General features: G+C 42.4%; 1 protein-coding gene across 1 annotated transcript in view; it reads left to right on the top strand.

The window, feature by feature from the left end:
• LOC133368037 (uncharacterized) overlaps positions 1 to 19,097 on the top strand; it is a 36,754-nt gene that overhangs the window by 6,818 nt on the left and 10,839 nt on the right. The window contains exons 5-7 of the mRNA XM_061592118.1: positions 1,353 to 1,481; positions 2,730 to 2,902; positions 17,471 to 17,673. Of these exons, the coding sequence (XP_061448102.1) occupies positions 1,353 to 1,481; positions 2,730 to 2,902; positions 17,471 to 17,673 (505 nt within the window). The remainder of the gene's footprint in view (positions 1 to 1,352; positions 1,482 to 2,729; positions 2,903 to 17,470; positions 17,674 to 19,097) is intronic.

The raw sequence follows: 19,097 nt of genomic DNA, 5'->3' as shown, positions 1-19,097 counted from the left end.
ATGGAGGAATTTATCTTATGCAATATTTCCAGTTTCAAAATCCATAGGAGGAGCATTTCTTGCACTGGTCTCTTTAGAAACCATCTCCCTCTGATACCATGTGGTGTCTGTTACACTTTCATAATTCAGGTTCTGCACGGGTGTTTATAAATTAACTGTTTTATGTACAAGGTAATATACAGTTCCCCAGCAGGGTTCTAGACCTAGGCCTGCAGCAGGTTTCTCCAAGGAAGAGGAAAGGGTGAGTCTGCAAGCTGGCTTGCGCTTAAGGGAACAGCGCACAGTTAATGCACTATGGCTGAATACAATACTTTAAAAATCATGTGTATGGAACTGGGGAGCAGAATTGCAGTGGCAAGCAAGCAGGCTTCACTCTTTCAACTTACATACATTTACTAGACTGTGGAATCCCTGTGTGCATAGAATTTGTCCATGAGGTCAGGGGCCCTGTTTCTGCAGAGACCTCAGATGCATTTACAGAACCTATGCACTTAAATAATAATAATAAATAATAAAAATTTATTTTTAGGCCGCCTATCTGGCCGAATGAACGGCCACTCTAGGCAGCGTACATAATTAAAAATACAACATATAATACAGTTTTAACATATAATACAATTATAATCCACCAACCTACATCTATACACTGTAAACTAAAATTATCTAGGAGACTTGTATGCCCGCTGAAACAACCAAGTTTTCAATCCTTGGCGGAAACCTACCAGGGAGGGGGCATGGCGAAGGTCGTATGGCAGAGAGTTCCAGAGGGTGGGGGCCACAACTGAGAATGCCCTCTCTCTGGTCCGCACCAGCCTAGCTGTCTTAACTGGTGGGACCGAGAGAAGGTCTTGTGAGGCAGATCTCGTCAGGCGGCATATTTGGTGATGCTGGAGGCGCTCCTTTAGATAAACTGGACCGACACCATATAGGGCTTTAAAGGTTAACACCTTGAATTGGGCTCGGTACACAACTGGTAGCCAGTGCAGATCTTCCAGCACTGGGGTGATATGATCCCGGCGGTGGCTGTTTTTAATCAACCATGCCGCCGCATTCTGTACCAGTTGTAATTTCCGGACCGTCTTCAAGAGTAGCCCCACAAGGTTTGTTTTTCACACACAGAAACTGTACACACAGTCTAGTAAATATGTGTTGTTTGGGGAGCAGGGCTTGCCACATGGTCCTGTCCCCACTCCCCCCCCCAGACCTCTCATGTGTTCACTGTATGCACAGTTGTCATCTGAAAAGTGCTACCATAAGAACCTATGAAACGGACGGAAGTAACCGCTGTTAAGTAGGAGAGTGGGATAAATTGTTTGTCATCTTGGAATTGTCTTTTATGTTGGACTGAACAGTGTAAGCTGATGCTCATGCGGAGCCTGCCGGTGTTGTCAAGGATGCCTCCACTTCAGAAAAACTACACTCCATCTCACAGAGACTACCCTCCAAAAGTAAAGCCCTTAACTGCTGATAAAGCAACTCAGGTGAGAGCCAAAATTTCCACATATAATAAGATGGATCTCACCCTAGGAGCTCTCCCTGGTTAAGCTGCCTTCATTCCAAGCTCCCCTCAGTATCCTATAGCAGGTATCTTCCCATTGCAGGTGAGTTAAACCATGAGACTGGTGCTGCTCTGCTGACAGAGGCATTGCCCCTGTTGTGTCCTCCTGGAGAACCAATGCTGGGATCCCCACAGGACTCCTGAAAGTCTCTGTCTCTTTGTCCATAGAATGGTAGGCTGTCTTGAGTCAGTATTGTTAACCTTCACTTCCTTTACCCTTACTCTTTTGCACACAGAAAGTAGGACAGGTTAGTGGAGAGAGAGGGAAGCAAAGGCTTCGGTTATATCAGAAAGCCACAAGAGCTTGCTGATATCTACTTGCAGGAAGGACAGGGTTGACCTGTCTAGTCCGAAGAACCATTCTCTGTTACACCTTCTTTTGTGGCAAAGTGTACTGGCATGCATTATACAGTCTGCCAATCACAGGTTCCATACTTTATTAGTTCACTTTTTAGCTTAGTTAATTCATCACTTCTGGGTCTGCTTAAATTACATTTAGAAATATAAAAAGGCATCAGTTTGCATTCCAACCTGTGTTCGTTGCATGCAGCACTGTTTCTGTTCCAATGCAGTTCAGTTTCTGACAAAGCTACAGTATTCATCTCACTGTCTGCTGTGGTGGAATTTTACATAATTATGTTATTCTTACATTATTCCACAACATTCTCTTTAATGAAAATGCCATTCATTTCAATGCAAATAAAATGCAAATGTGGGTGTGTGGGTGTAATCAATTATGCATTGTTTGCAGGCTGAAAACAACAACAGTGAATACCAATCGTATTTGCTGAATTGATTTCCATTCTGGACAAATTAGTGAACTTCTGCAATTTCCCCTCCCATTTCTATCAGAATTCTGCAACATCCCCAATTACAGTTACTTGGTTGGTGATTTGACATCGATGAGCTAACACTTTGAATATTCTATCCCTGTAGAACGTTAACCTTTGCGCCCCCAACTAGAGGCATAACCATATCCACTGTTATTTTGATAAGACTCTAGATGTATAGATGCATTGGCTTCCAAAATATTTTCTCTAAGCAATGGATTTCATACTTTATCTGATATTTCTTAAGGCCAGGAGATTTATCTTTAATCACAATCCCATCATTCCTTAATTACCTGAGACTGCATGTGCTGTGGTCACAACCTTACCATCCTCACCACCAGATTTCCTCCTCCTTTGAGAGATTGGTGAAGAAGAGACCACCTCTTTTGGTCAAAAGGAAGAAAAAAGACACGATTGCCAAGACCACTCCAAGCAAGACCACTCCAAGCAAGACTACTCCAAGCAAGACCAGCCCATCCAGCTTGCAGAAAGGGAGTGGCAGCCGGTATGACAGGTAAGAATCCCAAGTGTGGTTAGGACATACCTGTCCATCCCTACTTCCCTTCCTCCATCTACTTACTTAGGGGTCTTTGCTGTATTGTTTTCAACGCCTCCTAAAAACTGTTTTGTTTAGGCAAGCCCAGTCCAGTATGTAAGGTTGATATGCATCGTAATGGGTAATTATGTAATATACATAAAATCTGTAGGTAGGATAGATGTGATAACTACAGATTTTATGTATCCTTGGATTTTTGTTTTGGTCTTCTTCTAACTTCCAACCTTTACTGATAACTTTTATGCATATTTTATGGTCTACACCTCTTAGAGGTTTTAAGAATTAGGAGGTATACATATTTAAAAATAAATATTGGATTTTGTCCCAACTCAACTTCCCCTGAATTTAATTAATTAATTAATATTGTAATAATAATTATCTTCCCCCAAATTTATGCAAGCCTGACAACTGGTAGACTCTCATGTTTAAGACTGATTTTTCATCCTTCTTTGACTAGAACAGAGGCAAATGTTGAAGATCAATTCCTAGATCAAAGCAAAAGTACCTAAGCAACAAGAGAACAATAGAAGAACAGGCCTGCTAGTTCTTCAGACCAAAAGGCCACCTAGTCCAACTTTTTGTTCTCATGGGAACCAACTGACAGAAACCCATAAGCAGGACATGAGCACAATAGTACTCTGCCTCTCATGATCTCCAGCAACTAGTGTACAGATTCCAAGGCATACTGCCCCTGATACTGGAGCTAACACTGCAACGGAGAAGAACCTTTGTGCTGCAAACTCATTTGCTTTGATCAAGCAAGCTCCGATCTTGGACTTTCTGGATTTGAGATGCTAGTTCAAACCAGACAACTTTACAAGGCCATATGAGCTTATCAACACACTTCATAAACATTACTAAATGTGAATTGCAAGAGATGTAAGATACAAAGTCTTGTGAGCAGAGTAGAAATGCAGAAGCGATAACCTGCAAAAAATGTAGAACTCTGGGCTTTGCTGAGTTTGATTTAGATTAAAGATCGTCAAACTCCAGACGATCCAATTTTTACAAAAAGGTCAATAGGACATTATTGAATTTCTGAAACTTAATCCAGCATGTTTTTTTTAAAAGAGTTTAATTACAAATTGGAATAGCTTCTAACCCCTGGTGTCCTGATGTTATCATCAGTCATATACCCAGACCTAGAAGCCTCTGTACACCTGCTAGTATGAATCATGCCCTCCAAGGCACTCATCATGACTTTATGCTATTTGCAGAAAGAGCCTGATTGATGCCTGGAGGGGCATAGTGACCCTGAAGGCCTTGGACATTGACATGTGTTATTAATTAATTAAATTTATACCCCTCCCTTCCTCTCTAAGGAGCCCAGGGACCAAACAAGTTATAAAATGATAAAAAGATATTTAAAATGTCTTAAAAACAATTCCAATAAAGATGCAGACTGGGAGAAAGGTTAGACTGTGTGTGTATCTATGATAACTAGGCATAATGGAAGCTATACTCTGATTGTTTGTTTTGGGTGGACTTCCAGTCCAAATCTGGCCAAGAAAACTGGGCAATCTGGTCTTGAATATGTTTGCAATATGATTCCAAATTGAAAAGTAGATGTGGGGAGTAACTTTGGGGAGTATTTTCTTACTCACGCCTATAGAAGGGTCTCCCTTTCTCAGAAACATTTTGCAGATGTAAGGATGATGCATAATTTCTGCTTCTTTTTCTCTTCCCTCCTCTCTTGTGTATTTGTGTGTGTGTGTCCCCAAGATTGATTTTGTGTTCCTCCACAACTAAGGACGGGGGAGAAATTTGATTCACTTCAATTTAAAGTTAAATTTATCAAATTACACTTTCCAAAACAATATGAGAATTGCAATGCAACCATCCTTCAAAATTCACATTCATTCACATTTTTCAGTGCAGTTCTCCAATCAACAAATGTTGATGAAAAAGTGTTAAATATGCATAAAATGAATATATTAGTGTAAATAACAAATTTAACAAATGCTTAATGTGTACATTAGTCAAAACTGCATACAAAAATGTGCTTATTAGGAGAAATTTGCACTAAAATGCTGAAGAATTTTCATGAGGATTTAAAACAAAAAAAATCGCAAATTGCTGCAGAAATGTGGAGAGCTAAATTTAAGATTAGAAAAATGAGAAACTGAGAGAACCAAAATTGACAGGTCCTTTTATCCCTACTCCACACTGAACAAGATTTTAGACAAGACTGAGAAGTTTAGAGAGCAGGAAATTGAAGTCAGTTGAGCTTTCCGTTCCCCACTTATCAGTGCATTTGAAGCTGGAGTTAAGAAAGTCTTTCCACTGGTCTGGCTCTTGCACTATTATTGGAGGGACTCAGTCACTCATGGGTGGCTAAATTAGGCCTTAAATATATTTTACCTGGACCAGTGTGGCTGGTGCTACCCTGTGATTGCTTCTGCTGTCCCACATTACTTCTGGTACACCTGCAGTCTCCACCCACATGGTCAGAGTGGATTGCAAGGTCACATACTGTGCTAGCAATACACCCCTAGGCACCACCAGCATGGTATGTAATCTGTTATAATCTCATTCTGGAAGGCAATCAAAATGCTCAGGAAGACCTTGAGATGAGATATGAAATTGAGGAAGCATCCAAACTAGGAAATGTGGTAGTAATGGGTGACTTCAACTACCCGGACATAGACTGGCTGCATATGTGTTCCAGTCATGACAAAGAAGCAAAGTTTCTAGATATTCTAAATGACTATTCCCTAGATCAGTTGGTCATGGAACCGACCAGAGGGACGGCAACCCTGGACTTAATCCTCAGTGGGGACCGGGACCTGGTGCGAGATGTAAGTGTTGTTGAACCGATTGGGAGCAGTGACCACAGTGCTATTAAATTAAACATACATGTAAATGGCCAATTGCCAAGAAAATCCAACACGGTCACATTTGACTTCAAAAGAGGAAACTTCACAAAAATGAGGGGATTGGTAAAAAGAAAGCTGAAAAACAAAGTCCAGAGGGTCACATCACTCGAAAATGCTTGGAAGTGGTTTAAAAACACTATATTAGAAGCTCAACTGGAGTGCATACCGCAGATCAGAAAAGGTACTGCCAGGGCCAAGAAGATGCCAGCATGGTTAACAAGCAAAGTCAAGGAAGCTCTTAGAGGCAAAAAGTCTTCCTTCAGAAAATGGAAGTCTTGTCCGAATGAAAAAAATAAAAAAGAACACAAACTCTGGCAAAAGAAATGCAAGAAGACAATAAGGGATGTTAAAAAAGAATTTGAGGAGCACATTGCTAAGAACATAAAAACCAACAACAAAAAATTCTATAAATACATTCAAAGCAGGAGACCATCTAGGGAGACAATTGGACCCTTGGATGATAAGGGAGTCAAAGGTGTACTAAAGAACGATAAGGAGATTGCAGAGAAGCTAAATGAATTCTTTGCATCTGTCTTCACAGTGGAAGATATAGGGCAGATCCCTGAACCTGAACTAACATTTGCAGGAAGGGATTCTGAGGAACTGAGACAAATAGTGGTAACGAGAGAGGAAGTTCTAAGCTTAATGGACAATATAAAAACTGACAAATCACCGGGCCCGGATGGCATCCACCCAAGAGTTCTCAAAGAACTCAAATGTGAAATTGCTGATCTGCTAACTAAAATATGTAACTTGTCCCTCGGGTCCTCCTCCGTGCCTGAGGACTGGAAAGCGGCAAATGTAACACCAATCTTCAAAAAGGGATCCAGAGGGGATCCCGGAAATTACAGGCCAGTTAGCTTAACTTCTGTCCCTGGAAAACTGGTAGAAAGTATTATTAAAGCTAGATTAACCAAGCCCATAGAAGAACAAGCCTTGCTGAAGCAGAGCCAGCATGGCTTCTGCAAGGGAAAGTCCTGTCTCAGTAACCTATTAGAATTCTTTGAGAGTGACAACAAGCATATAGATAGAGGTGATCCAGTGGACATAGTGTACTTAGACTTTCAAAAAGCGTTTGACAAGGTACCTCACCAAAGGCTTCTGAGGAAGCTTAGCAGTCATGGAATAAGAGGAGAGGTCCTCTTGTGGATAAGGAATTGGTTAAGAAGCAGAAAGCAGAGAGTAGGAATAAACGGACAGTTCTCCCAATGGAGGGCTGTAGAAAGTGGAGTCCCTCAAGGATCGGTATTGGGACCTGTACTTTTCAACTTGTTCATTAATGACCTAGAATTAGGAGTGAGCAGTGAAGTGGCCAAGTTTGCTGATGACACTAAATTGTTCAGGGTTGTTAAAACAAAAAGGGATTGCGAAGAGCTCCAAAAAGACCTCTCCAAACTGAGTGAATGGGTGGAAAAATGGCAAATGCAATTCAATATAAACAAGTGTAAAATTATGCATATTGGAGCAAAAGATCTTGATTTCACATATACGCTCATGGGGTCTGAACTGGCGGTGACCGACCAGGAGAGACACCTCGGGGTTGTAGTGGACAGCACGATGAAAATGTCGACCCAGTGTGTGGCAGCTGTGAAAAAGGCAAATTCCATGCTAGGGATAATTAGGAAAGGTATTGAAAATAAAACAGCCGATATCATAATGCCGTTGTATAAATCTATGGTGCGGCCGCATTTGGAATACTGTGTACAGTTCTGGTCGCCTCATCTCAAAAAGGATATTATAGAGTTGGAAAAGGTTCAGAAGAGGGCAACCAGAATGATCAAGGGGATGGAGCGACTCCCTTACGAGGAAAGGTTGCAGCATTTGGGGCTTTTTAGTTTAGAGAAAAGGCGGGTCAGAGGAGACATGATAGAAGTGTATAAAATTATGCATGGCATTGAGAAAGTGGATAGAGAAAGTTCTTCTCCCTCTCTCATAATACTAGAACTCGTGGACATTCAAAGAAGCTGAATGTTGGAAGATTCAGGACAGACAAAAGGAAGTACTTGTTTACTCAGCGCATATTTAAACTATGGAATTTGCTCCCACAAGATGCAGTAATGGCCACCAGCTTGGACGGCTTTAAAAGAAGATTAGACAAATTCATGGAGGACAGGGCTATCAATGGCTACTAGTCGTGATGGCTGTGCTCTGCCACCCTAGTCAGAGGCAGCATGCTTCTGAAAACCAGTTGCCGGAAGCCTCAGGAGGGGAGAGTGTTCTTGCACTCGGGTCCTGCTTGCGGGCTTCCCCCAGGCACCTGGTTGGCCACTGTGAGAACAGGATGCTGGACTAGATGGGCCACTGGCCTGATCCAGCAGGCTCTTCTTATGTTCTTAAGGCAGAAATTGCAGACATTACCAGGAATGGGGTGGGAGCAACCACAGACTGGTAGCAGCCATGTTGTTCCAGGTATCATATAAATGGGGTGGGAGTGGGGGCTTAGGTAGCTGCTCAGTAACCATCATCTCTCTCTTTTGCAGTGCTGTCACACGGGCTTCCCTGGAGCTGAAAAAGGGCAAGTGAGTATACCAAACTCTTCCCTCCTGCCTTGACTTGTGTCCACCTCCATTTATCTCCTTTCCTTGCACACCTTCTCATCCCCTTAAGAACTCCTGAGCCTTCCCCCTTTCCTTCCTTTCCTTTTGTGTGTTCCTCGGTTCATGTGGTCCCATCTGTCATTCCCACCTCTGCAATTTGCTTGAGACTAGAGTGACCATAGCATTGGGTCTCTAAGACTTTGGGGTGAATCCACTGCTATCAAAAACAGAGCCCAATCATGGTGGGGTTATACCTTACTAGGGCCCAGAGATCCAGGGGGGCTGACTGAAATCCTATTTCTATGAGGAGGAAAATGAGACTCAGGCCCCATTGGCACTATACATTTAAAGCAGAATCACACCACCTTAAACAGTCATGGCTTCCACCAAAGAATCCAGGGAAATGTCATTTGTTAAGAGTTCTGAAAGTTGTTGGGAGACCCCTATTCTCCTCACAGAGCTCCAATCCAAGAGTGGTTAACAGTCAAGCCTTCTTCCCAGGGAACTCTGATAATTATAGGTATGTGAAGGGAATAGGGGTCTCCTAATAACTTTTAGCACCCTTAACAAACTAGTTCCCAAGATTCTTTGGGGGGAGGCATGACTGTTTAAAGTGGCATGATACTGCTTTAAATGTATAGTGCAGATGGGACATAAATTGTAGATCTGATCAATCAATAACATTTATTTTAAATTCCATTCAGTCCTAAAATATGTGACTAGGGCAGGGGTGTCATTGATGTGGCACCTGCAGGTGCACATATACCCATACAGAGGCCTACCCTGGGGCTTGCAGGGTCCCTTCCATCACTCTCTGTCTGATGAAATTAGGCTTGAAAGAAGCATTCTACTGTAGCTAATAGAATAGATTGCTGTGTGTGTTTCATTGTACGTGTGTGGATGGATGGGGTGGGATGTCCACAGCATTTACAAATATGCAGATGGGCCCCAAAAGGTTGGCAACCCCTACCTAGAGCCTATGAAACAGGAAGAAACTTCTAAAGGTCTACTTCACATGAATCCTACAGACAGGCCTGGCACCAGCGGTAACCAGGTTGACCACTGGCCAAGGGCCCCTGCAGCTGAGAGGGGTCCCTGCTGCTGGGGCTGGACAGGTGTAGCTTCTGCTCTGCGATCCACACTAGCATTGGGTCATGGAGCATGCAGCCCGTGGCTCGATGCTGGTGCGGATTGCAGAGTGGGAGCCTGTGACGGCCTTCCCTGGCTCTCCCTGTCAGGTTCCTACCTGCTTGTGGTTACTGCCTGTCTCTAGGCACCACCAGGGACTCCACCAGTCCGGACTGTCCTTTATTTTATTTTTTCTCTCCCCGCTCTAGCACAGATCTCAACAGATCCCCCTGCTAGGCAACCACCAGTCACGTCCTAATACTAGTATTCCCAGAGACTCTGAATACTGGTATTGTTATTCTCTTCACCGCTGCCACCATTTGTTACAGTTCCCCTTCAGCCTTGGTCATTACCTTACCCTCCCTTCTGGTCTGTGAAACCCCAGCCAAGGATCAGGCCTTTGGTAAACCAAATTAAGTATTTATTAAAGATAACAAAGCTAACAAGATTAACAAGATTTCTTCTTAAGGCACATAAGCATATGGTTTTACTCAATACTAATCCGAACTCCACCCCCCTCCTTCTCCACTCTCTCCTGGCAAACAACTCTCTCAAACCCCACCAAGCAACCCACTCTTTCTCTTCTCCCCCCCGATTCCACTCTCACTCTTCCTTTTATACGTTCAGCCATTTTAAACACTCAGCCAATCATCTAGCATTCTATTGCCCATTCACTCCCCCTCCTCTTTCACTCCACTTACCATGTATCTTCTAAACAACCAACACTTACCATATATACATTAATATAGGAACATCACAGAGCCATCTTCCCAGGCAACACTCCCCCACCACTGGTGTGGGCTGGCCATGCCACTTCCCACATTGCTGTGATCTTGGTTGATGGCAGGCATGAGCACACAATGCACCAGTGCACTAACACAGCTGGGCCTCTTTAAGCCCCCAGAGCCAGCAATAATGCCACTGTGCTGCCACCACTGCCTTCAAAGGCCCACTGCAATGTGGTGCCCAAGGGCCTGCTGCAGCCAGGTGTTGGCCCTGCCTACAGATATTTCAGAAAAGTTTCCTTGTGAAATATTGCATCTAAAAAACCCCACCAAAAAACTTCAGGTGTATCTTGGAAGACACTGAAACTTCCCGCATTTATCCTACTAAATGCAATTTACGAAAAGCAATTGCAATTATTTTTCAATGAAGTGTGCATAACCTATAGATTTTCTGGTACACTGCCACTGACTTGGGTGAAAGCTGGTTTTTTAAAAAATAAATAAATAAAAATTAGCAAACTAGCACTCATCAAAAACTGCAGACCTACTACGGGCAAGAACTGTTAAGCCTTCCATCTATTTTGTCTTATCAACTGTAATCTTGCAAGGAAGAAAGAATTTTGGCGAAATAATGCATGAAATACAATAATGCAATGAAAAAGGATAGAAAAATATCTAAAGAGAATTGTCTTATATAGGAAACATTTGCAGCATTAGAATTAAAAGAATCCCATTAGCTTTATCAGGATAAAAAGTTACAAAATATTCAGCAAACCTTTGAGAACTCTTGTTCAAGCTGGATGTCATGCTATACAAAAATAGAGGCTGTTTGGTATGGTAGAATATCCTCAGTGTGGGCTATGTTGTAAATTCAGAAATGTAGAAAATGTAATTTCAGAATTAAAATATAAACTTTTATTTCATGACTCACGAGATGGGGTCGTGGTATGTGTGTAGGAAGAAGCCCATGTTATTTTACTGGGCTCAGAAAACTTGTGACTGAGCAGCTCTGACCAGAGATAAGCAGTGCCTGGATTTATCCCTAAATGACCAAGGGGAAGGCAAGTATGGGGACCAATCAAATCCTGAAAGAGCCAAGAAAATTGCGAGTGTTCCACACTTGCCACCTCTTGCTGTTAGATCAGAAGAATCTAAATTCTGATCCAAAGGGGATCAGCAACTGGGTCATAACTAAGCAAAAATCATTGTAGAAATCATCTCTTTGCATGTGTTTTGTTAGGAAGCCTAAAGTTGTCTACAATTTCTACATAACCGTTTATGATGGGTGGAAAGGAATTGGTTCGAGGCATATGAAGGGACCTACCTGGGAAGGTAATTCATGTATTCTTGCCCCGATGGGAGAGATCTGTGTGGCTGACAAAACTTGACAGATTTCCTAACATAGAAATGTTTTATTTTGATTTACAAGCCATACAGTCCCAAGGATGGAGGGCAGGGAACATCAAATGGGCTTAGTGTAATGTATGGATCTCTGCTAGTTCCATCCCTGCCCAGATGTCCCTGGGCAGACAGTGACAAGATGAAAACAAATTAGAACTACAGTAAAATGTGTGGTACTTTCCTTTTTTAAATTTAAACACCCTGAGATGTGGAGAGGAGGGCTTCATGACGTCATAGGTTTCAGCCATTCTCCAGAGCCATTCAGGCACCACCATTTTGAAATGCAGAAAGTATAGAGATGGTGATAATTATGTAATTAATAGTAGTAATTAATTTCCTTCTGAACTCACTGTTTAGAATCTTCAGGATTGATTGTTAATCCACTCTAGGAATTGTAGCTCTGTGAGGGGAATAGGGGTCTCTTAACAAATCTCAGCACTCTTAACAAACTGCACTTCCCAGGATTCTTTGAAGGAAGCCATGATAGTTAAAGTGGTATAATGGTGCTTTAAATGTATGGGGCGGATATGGCCCTAGTGACTAAACCGTGTAATAGCAGCAGTAAAGAGTTGGAGGAAATAGTGACTGCAAACAACAGCAAACGATAACAAAAAATGTAGGAGTGAGCAGGGTTCGTGAGGTTCACTCCTTAAATTCACTACTGGTGAAATGAAAAGCAAGCCAGATTGGGGAATATCCCAGCTCATTCCTTATAAATACTGTTTTATTTGTTACCTGCTATACATTCTGGGAAGTTAAAGGACCATTGCAAATCTGCTTCTTGACACAGGGCTTATCCACATGGGAGAATTACCTTGTACTAAATACGCAGTTTTTACTTCCATTTTCTTTTTGCACTGTCCACAGTAAGAATGCCAGCTGCAAACACAGTGTTTTCTAACCACACTGAGAGGAAGAATCAATCACACAGTTTCCTAATGACCATGCCATCTAATTTAACATTTCCACTCCCTCTGGTTACTTGGCAACCAAGCATACTCAGTTTGTTCTACCAATAAGTTTCATTTTAAAAAAACACAACTCAGAAGTGTGATTATTTGCATCTTCACTGGTACAAGACAACTGAAATACGAATAATTGTTTGAGCGGTGTTATGCTTTTGCACATAAGGGGAAAAAGAAAAATAAGGCACTGCAGCAACATAAAAGAGGCAAGCAGAATGGGGGAGAGCAGCCGGAAGCTGCTTTTCAGCTTACAGGAAATAAAATGAACTGAGGAGGAGGAGGAAGTAGGCATGGAGAGAGGAACAATTGACACACCCACCTAAAAGCATCGGAGCAAAGCATCTGCAAGCACTAGAGATACAAAGACTTTTTTCCTTCCCTTTTCGTATTATCAGAGGATTGGGTTAGTACAGATTTACAGGGAGAAAACTGCTTGATAGCTTTTGTTTGCCAGTAACATCATGTGAACCATGCAAATTAAAAGGAGATGTGAGTAGCACCAAACACACAGTAAACCACCATGTAGATGAGCCCATAATGTCTGGGAAGTACATTCATTCTTCAGCATTCCCTACCTACCCTCATATTATGGGAATGCATGTGCTTCATTAACTAAATCCCTTACTGCCAGGTGGCACCAACTATATGGGCTGACCAACTTTGAGTAGACTAGATTACATGGAAACAAGTACACTCACCACTCAAACTATTGGTTGGATCTACTCATGTTGCAGAATGAGATGAAAATGGGAGTAGGAGGCAGAATGGGCTGTATTACTTCAGACTACAGGCGAGGTAATTACCTTTTTAAAAATTCCCCCTTCCAGAAATAGAACTCCCTACAAGTAGAAAAGTATCACAGCAGAGAGAATGCTGGGCTAAATATTTTCTTTCTTCTGTGCTAGTTTTTCCTCTTGGAGCTTTGAACATAGGGGAGCATTCAGAAATGGCATCTTCTGTTGGTCAGTGAAGCATTATGTGAGACTCACAGACAGGGTTTTTAGCAGAGAGAGGAAAACCTGAAGCAGAAGGGTTAAGCTGGAAGAACAGAGCGCCAGGTTTGCCAAGGTCAGCAGCTGGCTGGCAAGCAGATAAGAAGGGATTCTTGCAGAAGCTCAGTGTGGGGGAAAAGTCATTTTGTGGATAGAACTGTGTCTAATGTCTTTGCCTAGTAAAGACTCTTACAAGAAACTTGCCTGGCCTGGCTTATTTACTGTTCTATGCGACACTTGGATTTCTTCCTTGTATGATCTCTATACGCACGTGCCAACAGGGGTTATGGGCCCAGCTTATCATACAAGGTAACGGGTTCGAGAGTCGTTGACGTGGCGTTGTTGCAGAGAGAAAAGAAAGTGAAAGAAAGAGGCAAGTAAGAGTGGGCAACATGGCTGTGAACCTGTCATCCGGGATGCCGATGGAGAGACTGAATGCTGTAAACTACTCCAGCTGGAAATGGAGAATGAGAGCAGTTCTGATTAAAGAAGAGTTGAATGATGTCGTAGAAAAAACCCCTCCGGCAGCTCCTTCAGCAGCGTGGTTGAAGAAAGATGAGAAAGCGAAGGCTTTTATTACTCTGGGGCTGTCTGATTCACAACTGTTGCTGGTGAGTAATGAGCCAACAGCTAATCAGATGTGGGAGAAGCTAAGAGCCGCTCATGTGCAGCAAACTGCAGGGAGCAGGCTGTGTTTAGCACGGAAACTTTATCAGATGTGTTTTACAGATGAAGTGACTATGACAGAGCATCTGGCTGAATTTCGTAGATTAAATGCTGAGCTGCAAGATAGAGGAGTGCATCATAGTGACATTCAGATGGTCTATATACTGTTATCTTCATTTGATCAAAAATGGGATGTCATGGTCTCGAGCTTGGAAAGTTTACCAGACGGAAATCTAAATTTGGACTTTGTAGAACAGAAACTTCAACAAGAATGGAATAGGAGAGAAGAAAGTAAGAAAACTGAGTTAAAAGAGACTGTGGCTGTACAACAACAACAATATCAAAGAAACAGGCAAGAGAATAAAATATGTTATTTTTGTGGGTCCCGTGGACATATACAGAGACATTGTTTAAGGAAGAAGAGAAATAACAGGGACTTTGGAAGTCAGAGAACAAGCGTGAACTTTGTTACTAAGGAGGACAATAAACTAATTAACTCTAAGTGGCTTCTCGACAGCGGAGCGTCTAATTGCCTGATCACAGACTCTAGTTTATTTTACACTTCAAAGCCAGTGCAGGAGAAGATTTATCTGGCTGACGGATCGACTCAGGACGCAATTGCAAGAGGCACGCTCAGGTTATGTAATTTGGGAACTATATTAACAGATGTGTTATTAGTTTCTGGTTTAAAATATAACATTCTATCAGTGAGAAAATTGGCTCAAATAGGTTGTATAATTACATTTGAAGGGGATAGATGTTTTGTGAGAAAGGATGGTGACATATGTATGCAAGGGAAATTACAGAACCAAATGTTTATGGTTGAGAGCAAGCTTGATAAACCCACGTGTGCCTGGATAGGAGTTAATAAAAATAAACATGAAAATTGTTTACATGAATGGCACAGAAGATTGGGACACGCACATTATGAAAAAGTGAAAAATACTCCAAAGCATAGTCAAGATTTGAAATTAACACATTGTGAGCATGTGGATGAATGTGAGGTATGCTATAAAACAAAAATGACTGTGACTCCGGTAAATAAGAGCTGTGAAAGCACGACCACTAAACCCTATCAGCTCATACATGTGGATTTGGCTGGACCTTTCCAGTGCTCAAAAGGTGGAGCAAGGTTTTATTTAGTGATTGTGGATGATTTCTCCAGATTTACACATGTATTCTTATTGAAAAAGAAAAGTGAAGCAGAAGAGAAATTAAAGGCATTTATACAGAGGACAGAGACACAATATGGGGTTGTTATCAAGAATATCAAATCAGATCAAGGTGGGGAATTTACCAGTAATTCATTTAAAACATATTTGGAAAAGAAGGGAATAATACAGAGTCTCACTGCTCCCTTCAGCCCATCCTCCAACGGAACTGCAGAGAGGAGGAACCGGTCATTGCAGGATTCAATGAGAGCCATGCTAGCAGATGCAGATATGAATAACACTTATTGGGGTGAATGTATTCTGTACACTACATACATTCAGAACCGTCTTGTGCACAGAGTGATAGGCATGTCTCCATATGAGAAGTTGACTGGAAGAAAGCCCAGGGTGAAACACATAGAGCGTTTTGGGGCAAAATGCTGGGTACATGTTGCAAAACAGAAAAGGCATGGTAAATTAGGCTCAAGAGCTCAGGCAGGACGCGTTTTGGGATTTCAGAATTCATATTATAGAGTTTGGTTGCCTGAGAAACAACAATTAGTGTTAAGCAGAAGCATAAAGGTGATAGATAAACCTTGGAGAGACAGTCAAACAGTTATCCTTGAAGGTGCAAGTAAGCAGGAAGCAGCAGATGTTCCTTTTGGGCATCAAATTCCATTGAGAACTGCATTGACTGATCTCATACACAGTGGCAAACGTACTGTAAAAAGGCTGAGAAATGAAGACATGGCAATGCAAGATACAGAAGTGCCAGGTACAAGTGCAGACACAGGTGCAGGTCCAAGTAAAATAGAGAGTGAGGAAGAAATGGAAATAGATACTGTTAGGAGATCAGAAAGAAAAACGAAAGGACAACCACCTCAGAGATTCACATTTAATGTTACACACAAAAATGATGAGACAGATGAATATCCGGTAGAATGGGAAAAAGAAGGACCAATAGATAAAGAAACAATGGATCTCATGTGGAAGTTTTGTATTGAAGAATGAAATATAAATGTGTTATCAAATAAAAGTGAACAAAACATTGTGAAATGTGTGAATAAAGAAATAAAGAAACAAGAACTGAACTGAAAATGTAAATAGAAACTGTAAGGAAACAAACCATGTACTGATATGTATTGAAATGAAAAAGTTAATATTGTAGAAATGTAATGATGAACAATGAAGTTTTGTAATCTGTGAGTCTCAGGTGGGGGCTGTTGGTCAGTGAAGCATTATGTGAGACTCACAGACAGGGTTTTTAGCAGAGAGAGGAAAACCTGAAGCAGAAGGGTTAAGCTGGAAGAACAGAGCGCCAGGTTTGCCAAGGTCAGCAGCTGGCTGGCAAGCAGATAAGAAGGGATTCTTGCAGAAGCTCAGTGTGGGGGAAAAGTCGTTTTGTGGATAGAACTGTGTCTAATGTCTTTGCCTAGTAAAGACTCTTACAAGAAACTTGCCTGGCCTGGCTTATTTACTGTTCTATGCGACACTTGGATTTCTTCCTTGTATGATCTCTGTACGCACGTGCCAACATCTTCCAAGTAGAGTTTGAAGTGGAACAGTCCACTGCCACTTCAGGGCTCTACCACCCAAACTAATTGCATGTGTACAACATGACTATTACCTGGAGAATGGTTAATCCCAAAATAATAAGTGAACCCCAAAAGTACAGGCTCTTCCTGCTGTAAGTGTGAGGTTGTCCTCTTGCAGGGCAAGGGGTCTGCAAGAGGCGACAAATTAGGTCCCCTTTCTCCATATTTCCCCCCCTGTAGTGGAACATAGAAAGCTGCCTTATATTGAGTCAGACCCACTGACCTCTCTAGCTCAGTATTATCTACACTGATTGGCAGCAGCTCTCCCAAGTTTCATACAGGGAGTCTCTCACAGCCCTACCTGGAGATGCTGGGGATTAATAACATAAGAAGAGCCTGCTGGATCAGGCCACTGACCCACCTAGTCCAGCATCCTGTTCTCACAGTGGCCAACCAGATGGCTATGGGAAGCCAGGCCCTCCTGCATGCAATGCTACCACTGAGCTATGGCCATTCCCCAAAAGGCTTTGCTCCTTGTCCCCTTTCACAGTCAGTTCCAGCAACTAATGCACTGTTATCCTTACTTTCCAGAGGCTTTATCCTGCTCAGGCCTGTCCAGGGCTTGCACCGTTTTCAACACCCTTAAGTTCGGAATGATTCACATCAGCAATCTCCTCCTGGCCTTGCACACCTTGGGGATCCTGGTGACCAATGATGAAATGCATCAGACTCTCAGGCGCATCAATATGACTGGTACGTGATAACCTTCATCCTCAGGCCTATGGGCAGGGGTGTAGTCATCTGAGGTCGTGGGGGGACATAGACCCATTACTTTTTTAGGAGCAGGATCCCAGCCCGGTCCCTTTGTATGAGCCAATCAGCATGAAAAGGGAGCATGTTAGCCACTGAGAAAAGTCCTTGTCCTTTTGCACTGAATAAAACCAACAAAAGAGAAAAGAGGTGAATCAGCCAGCGAGAAGACTCTTCTTAGTAGCTAACACACAGCCTCCCCTTTCATGTGTTGGAAGGGGGGCAAGAGCAACTCCTGTTTTGTTCTTTTGTTTAAGCTCCAGAAGAAAGATAGGGCTAGGGTCCTCCAGATGGATAGGCTTTGTTTACCTTTTACCTGTGATGCTCTGACTGACTTCCTTCTGTCGCTAGACTGTGACGCCTTTAGGGAAGCTTACCTGTCCCTTCTCCTTCCATCCTTTCCATTCCTTTCTTCTCTGGCTGTCCGGGAAAGAGGAGAGATCCCTTTGTCTCTGCTTTCTCTTCGAGCATGGGGCTAACTCCTACACCTGGGCGTTACGCCTCCAACTTAGCTAGTTAGTTAGGACTAGGTATACCTTTTCTATATACTATGTATTTCTATAAATAAAGTAGCTTTTCTTATTTTACCAAGTCTCAGTGATGCTGATGCAGGTTAAAAGCCTGCTTTCTTAGGCAAACGCACGCACACGCTGGCACACTCGCATTTCAACATCTGCTGTTACTCTCTGCTGCTGTGGTGCTGCTTTTAAACAAAATTAAGCAACACAACTACACACAGCGCAACATCATGCTGATTGGCTCTTAGGGGCATCTGTTGTAGTGGACTGTGGACCCAAGAGCAAGGGAGATGAGAGAATGTGGAAATGAGCACATGTGGTGTGACTATCATGAAGGGATCTGCACTTCTGAATTTGCCACTACATTACTGCCTATGGGTATTATTTTTACATTTCATTGGATGCAGCGTGGGGAGCCTTTGATCTGCCTCAAAGTCCTGCAGAAATTTGAGGGCTATATGGAAACAGTTACATGCACTAATTTTAGTAGATCAGACCCAGTTCCTGCACAGTCAAGGGTGGAGTGAACAGGGCAAAGGACAACTTGTGTTCAACAAGAACATGTTTTTTACCTCTCACACTAGAGATAAGCCTCAGACACAAACTTTTATATATAGCAGGGTGGGAGGTGGAGAAACACTGACCTGCTGTAGCCTGCTTTTGGGGGCTTCCTTGGCTGGGCCGGTTCACCACATTCTGCTTCTCTCCTTTGGTCGGGGCTCAGTGATAGTTCACAGGCTGAAGCCCTGCCTGACAACCTTTGGGTAATAAGTTCAAGATCTGCTGTATAATCATGTCTTGACACATTTCATTTTATTATACTTTCCATGGACTGGGCTTATTGCAGTA

The sequence above is a fragment of the Rhineura floridana genome, chromosome 11, assembly GCF_030035675.1.
Source record: "Rhineura floridana isolate rRhiFlo1 chromosome 11, rRhiFlo1.hap2, whole genome shotgun sequence".
NCBI lineage: Eukaryota > Metazoa > Chordata > Lepidosauria > Squamata > Rhineuridae > Rhineura > Rhineura floridana.
The sequence above is the reverse complement of the archived record's forward strand: the minus strand, read 5'-3'. Positions and strand labels throughout refer to the sequence as shown.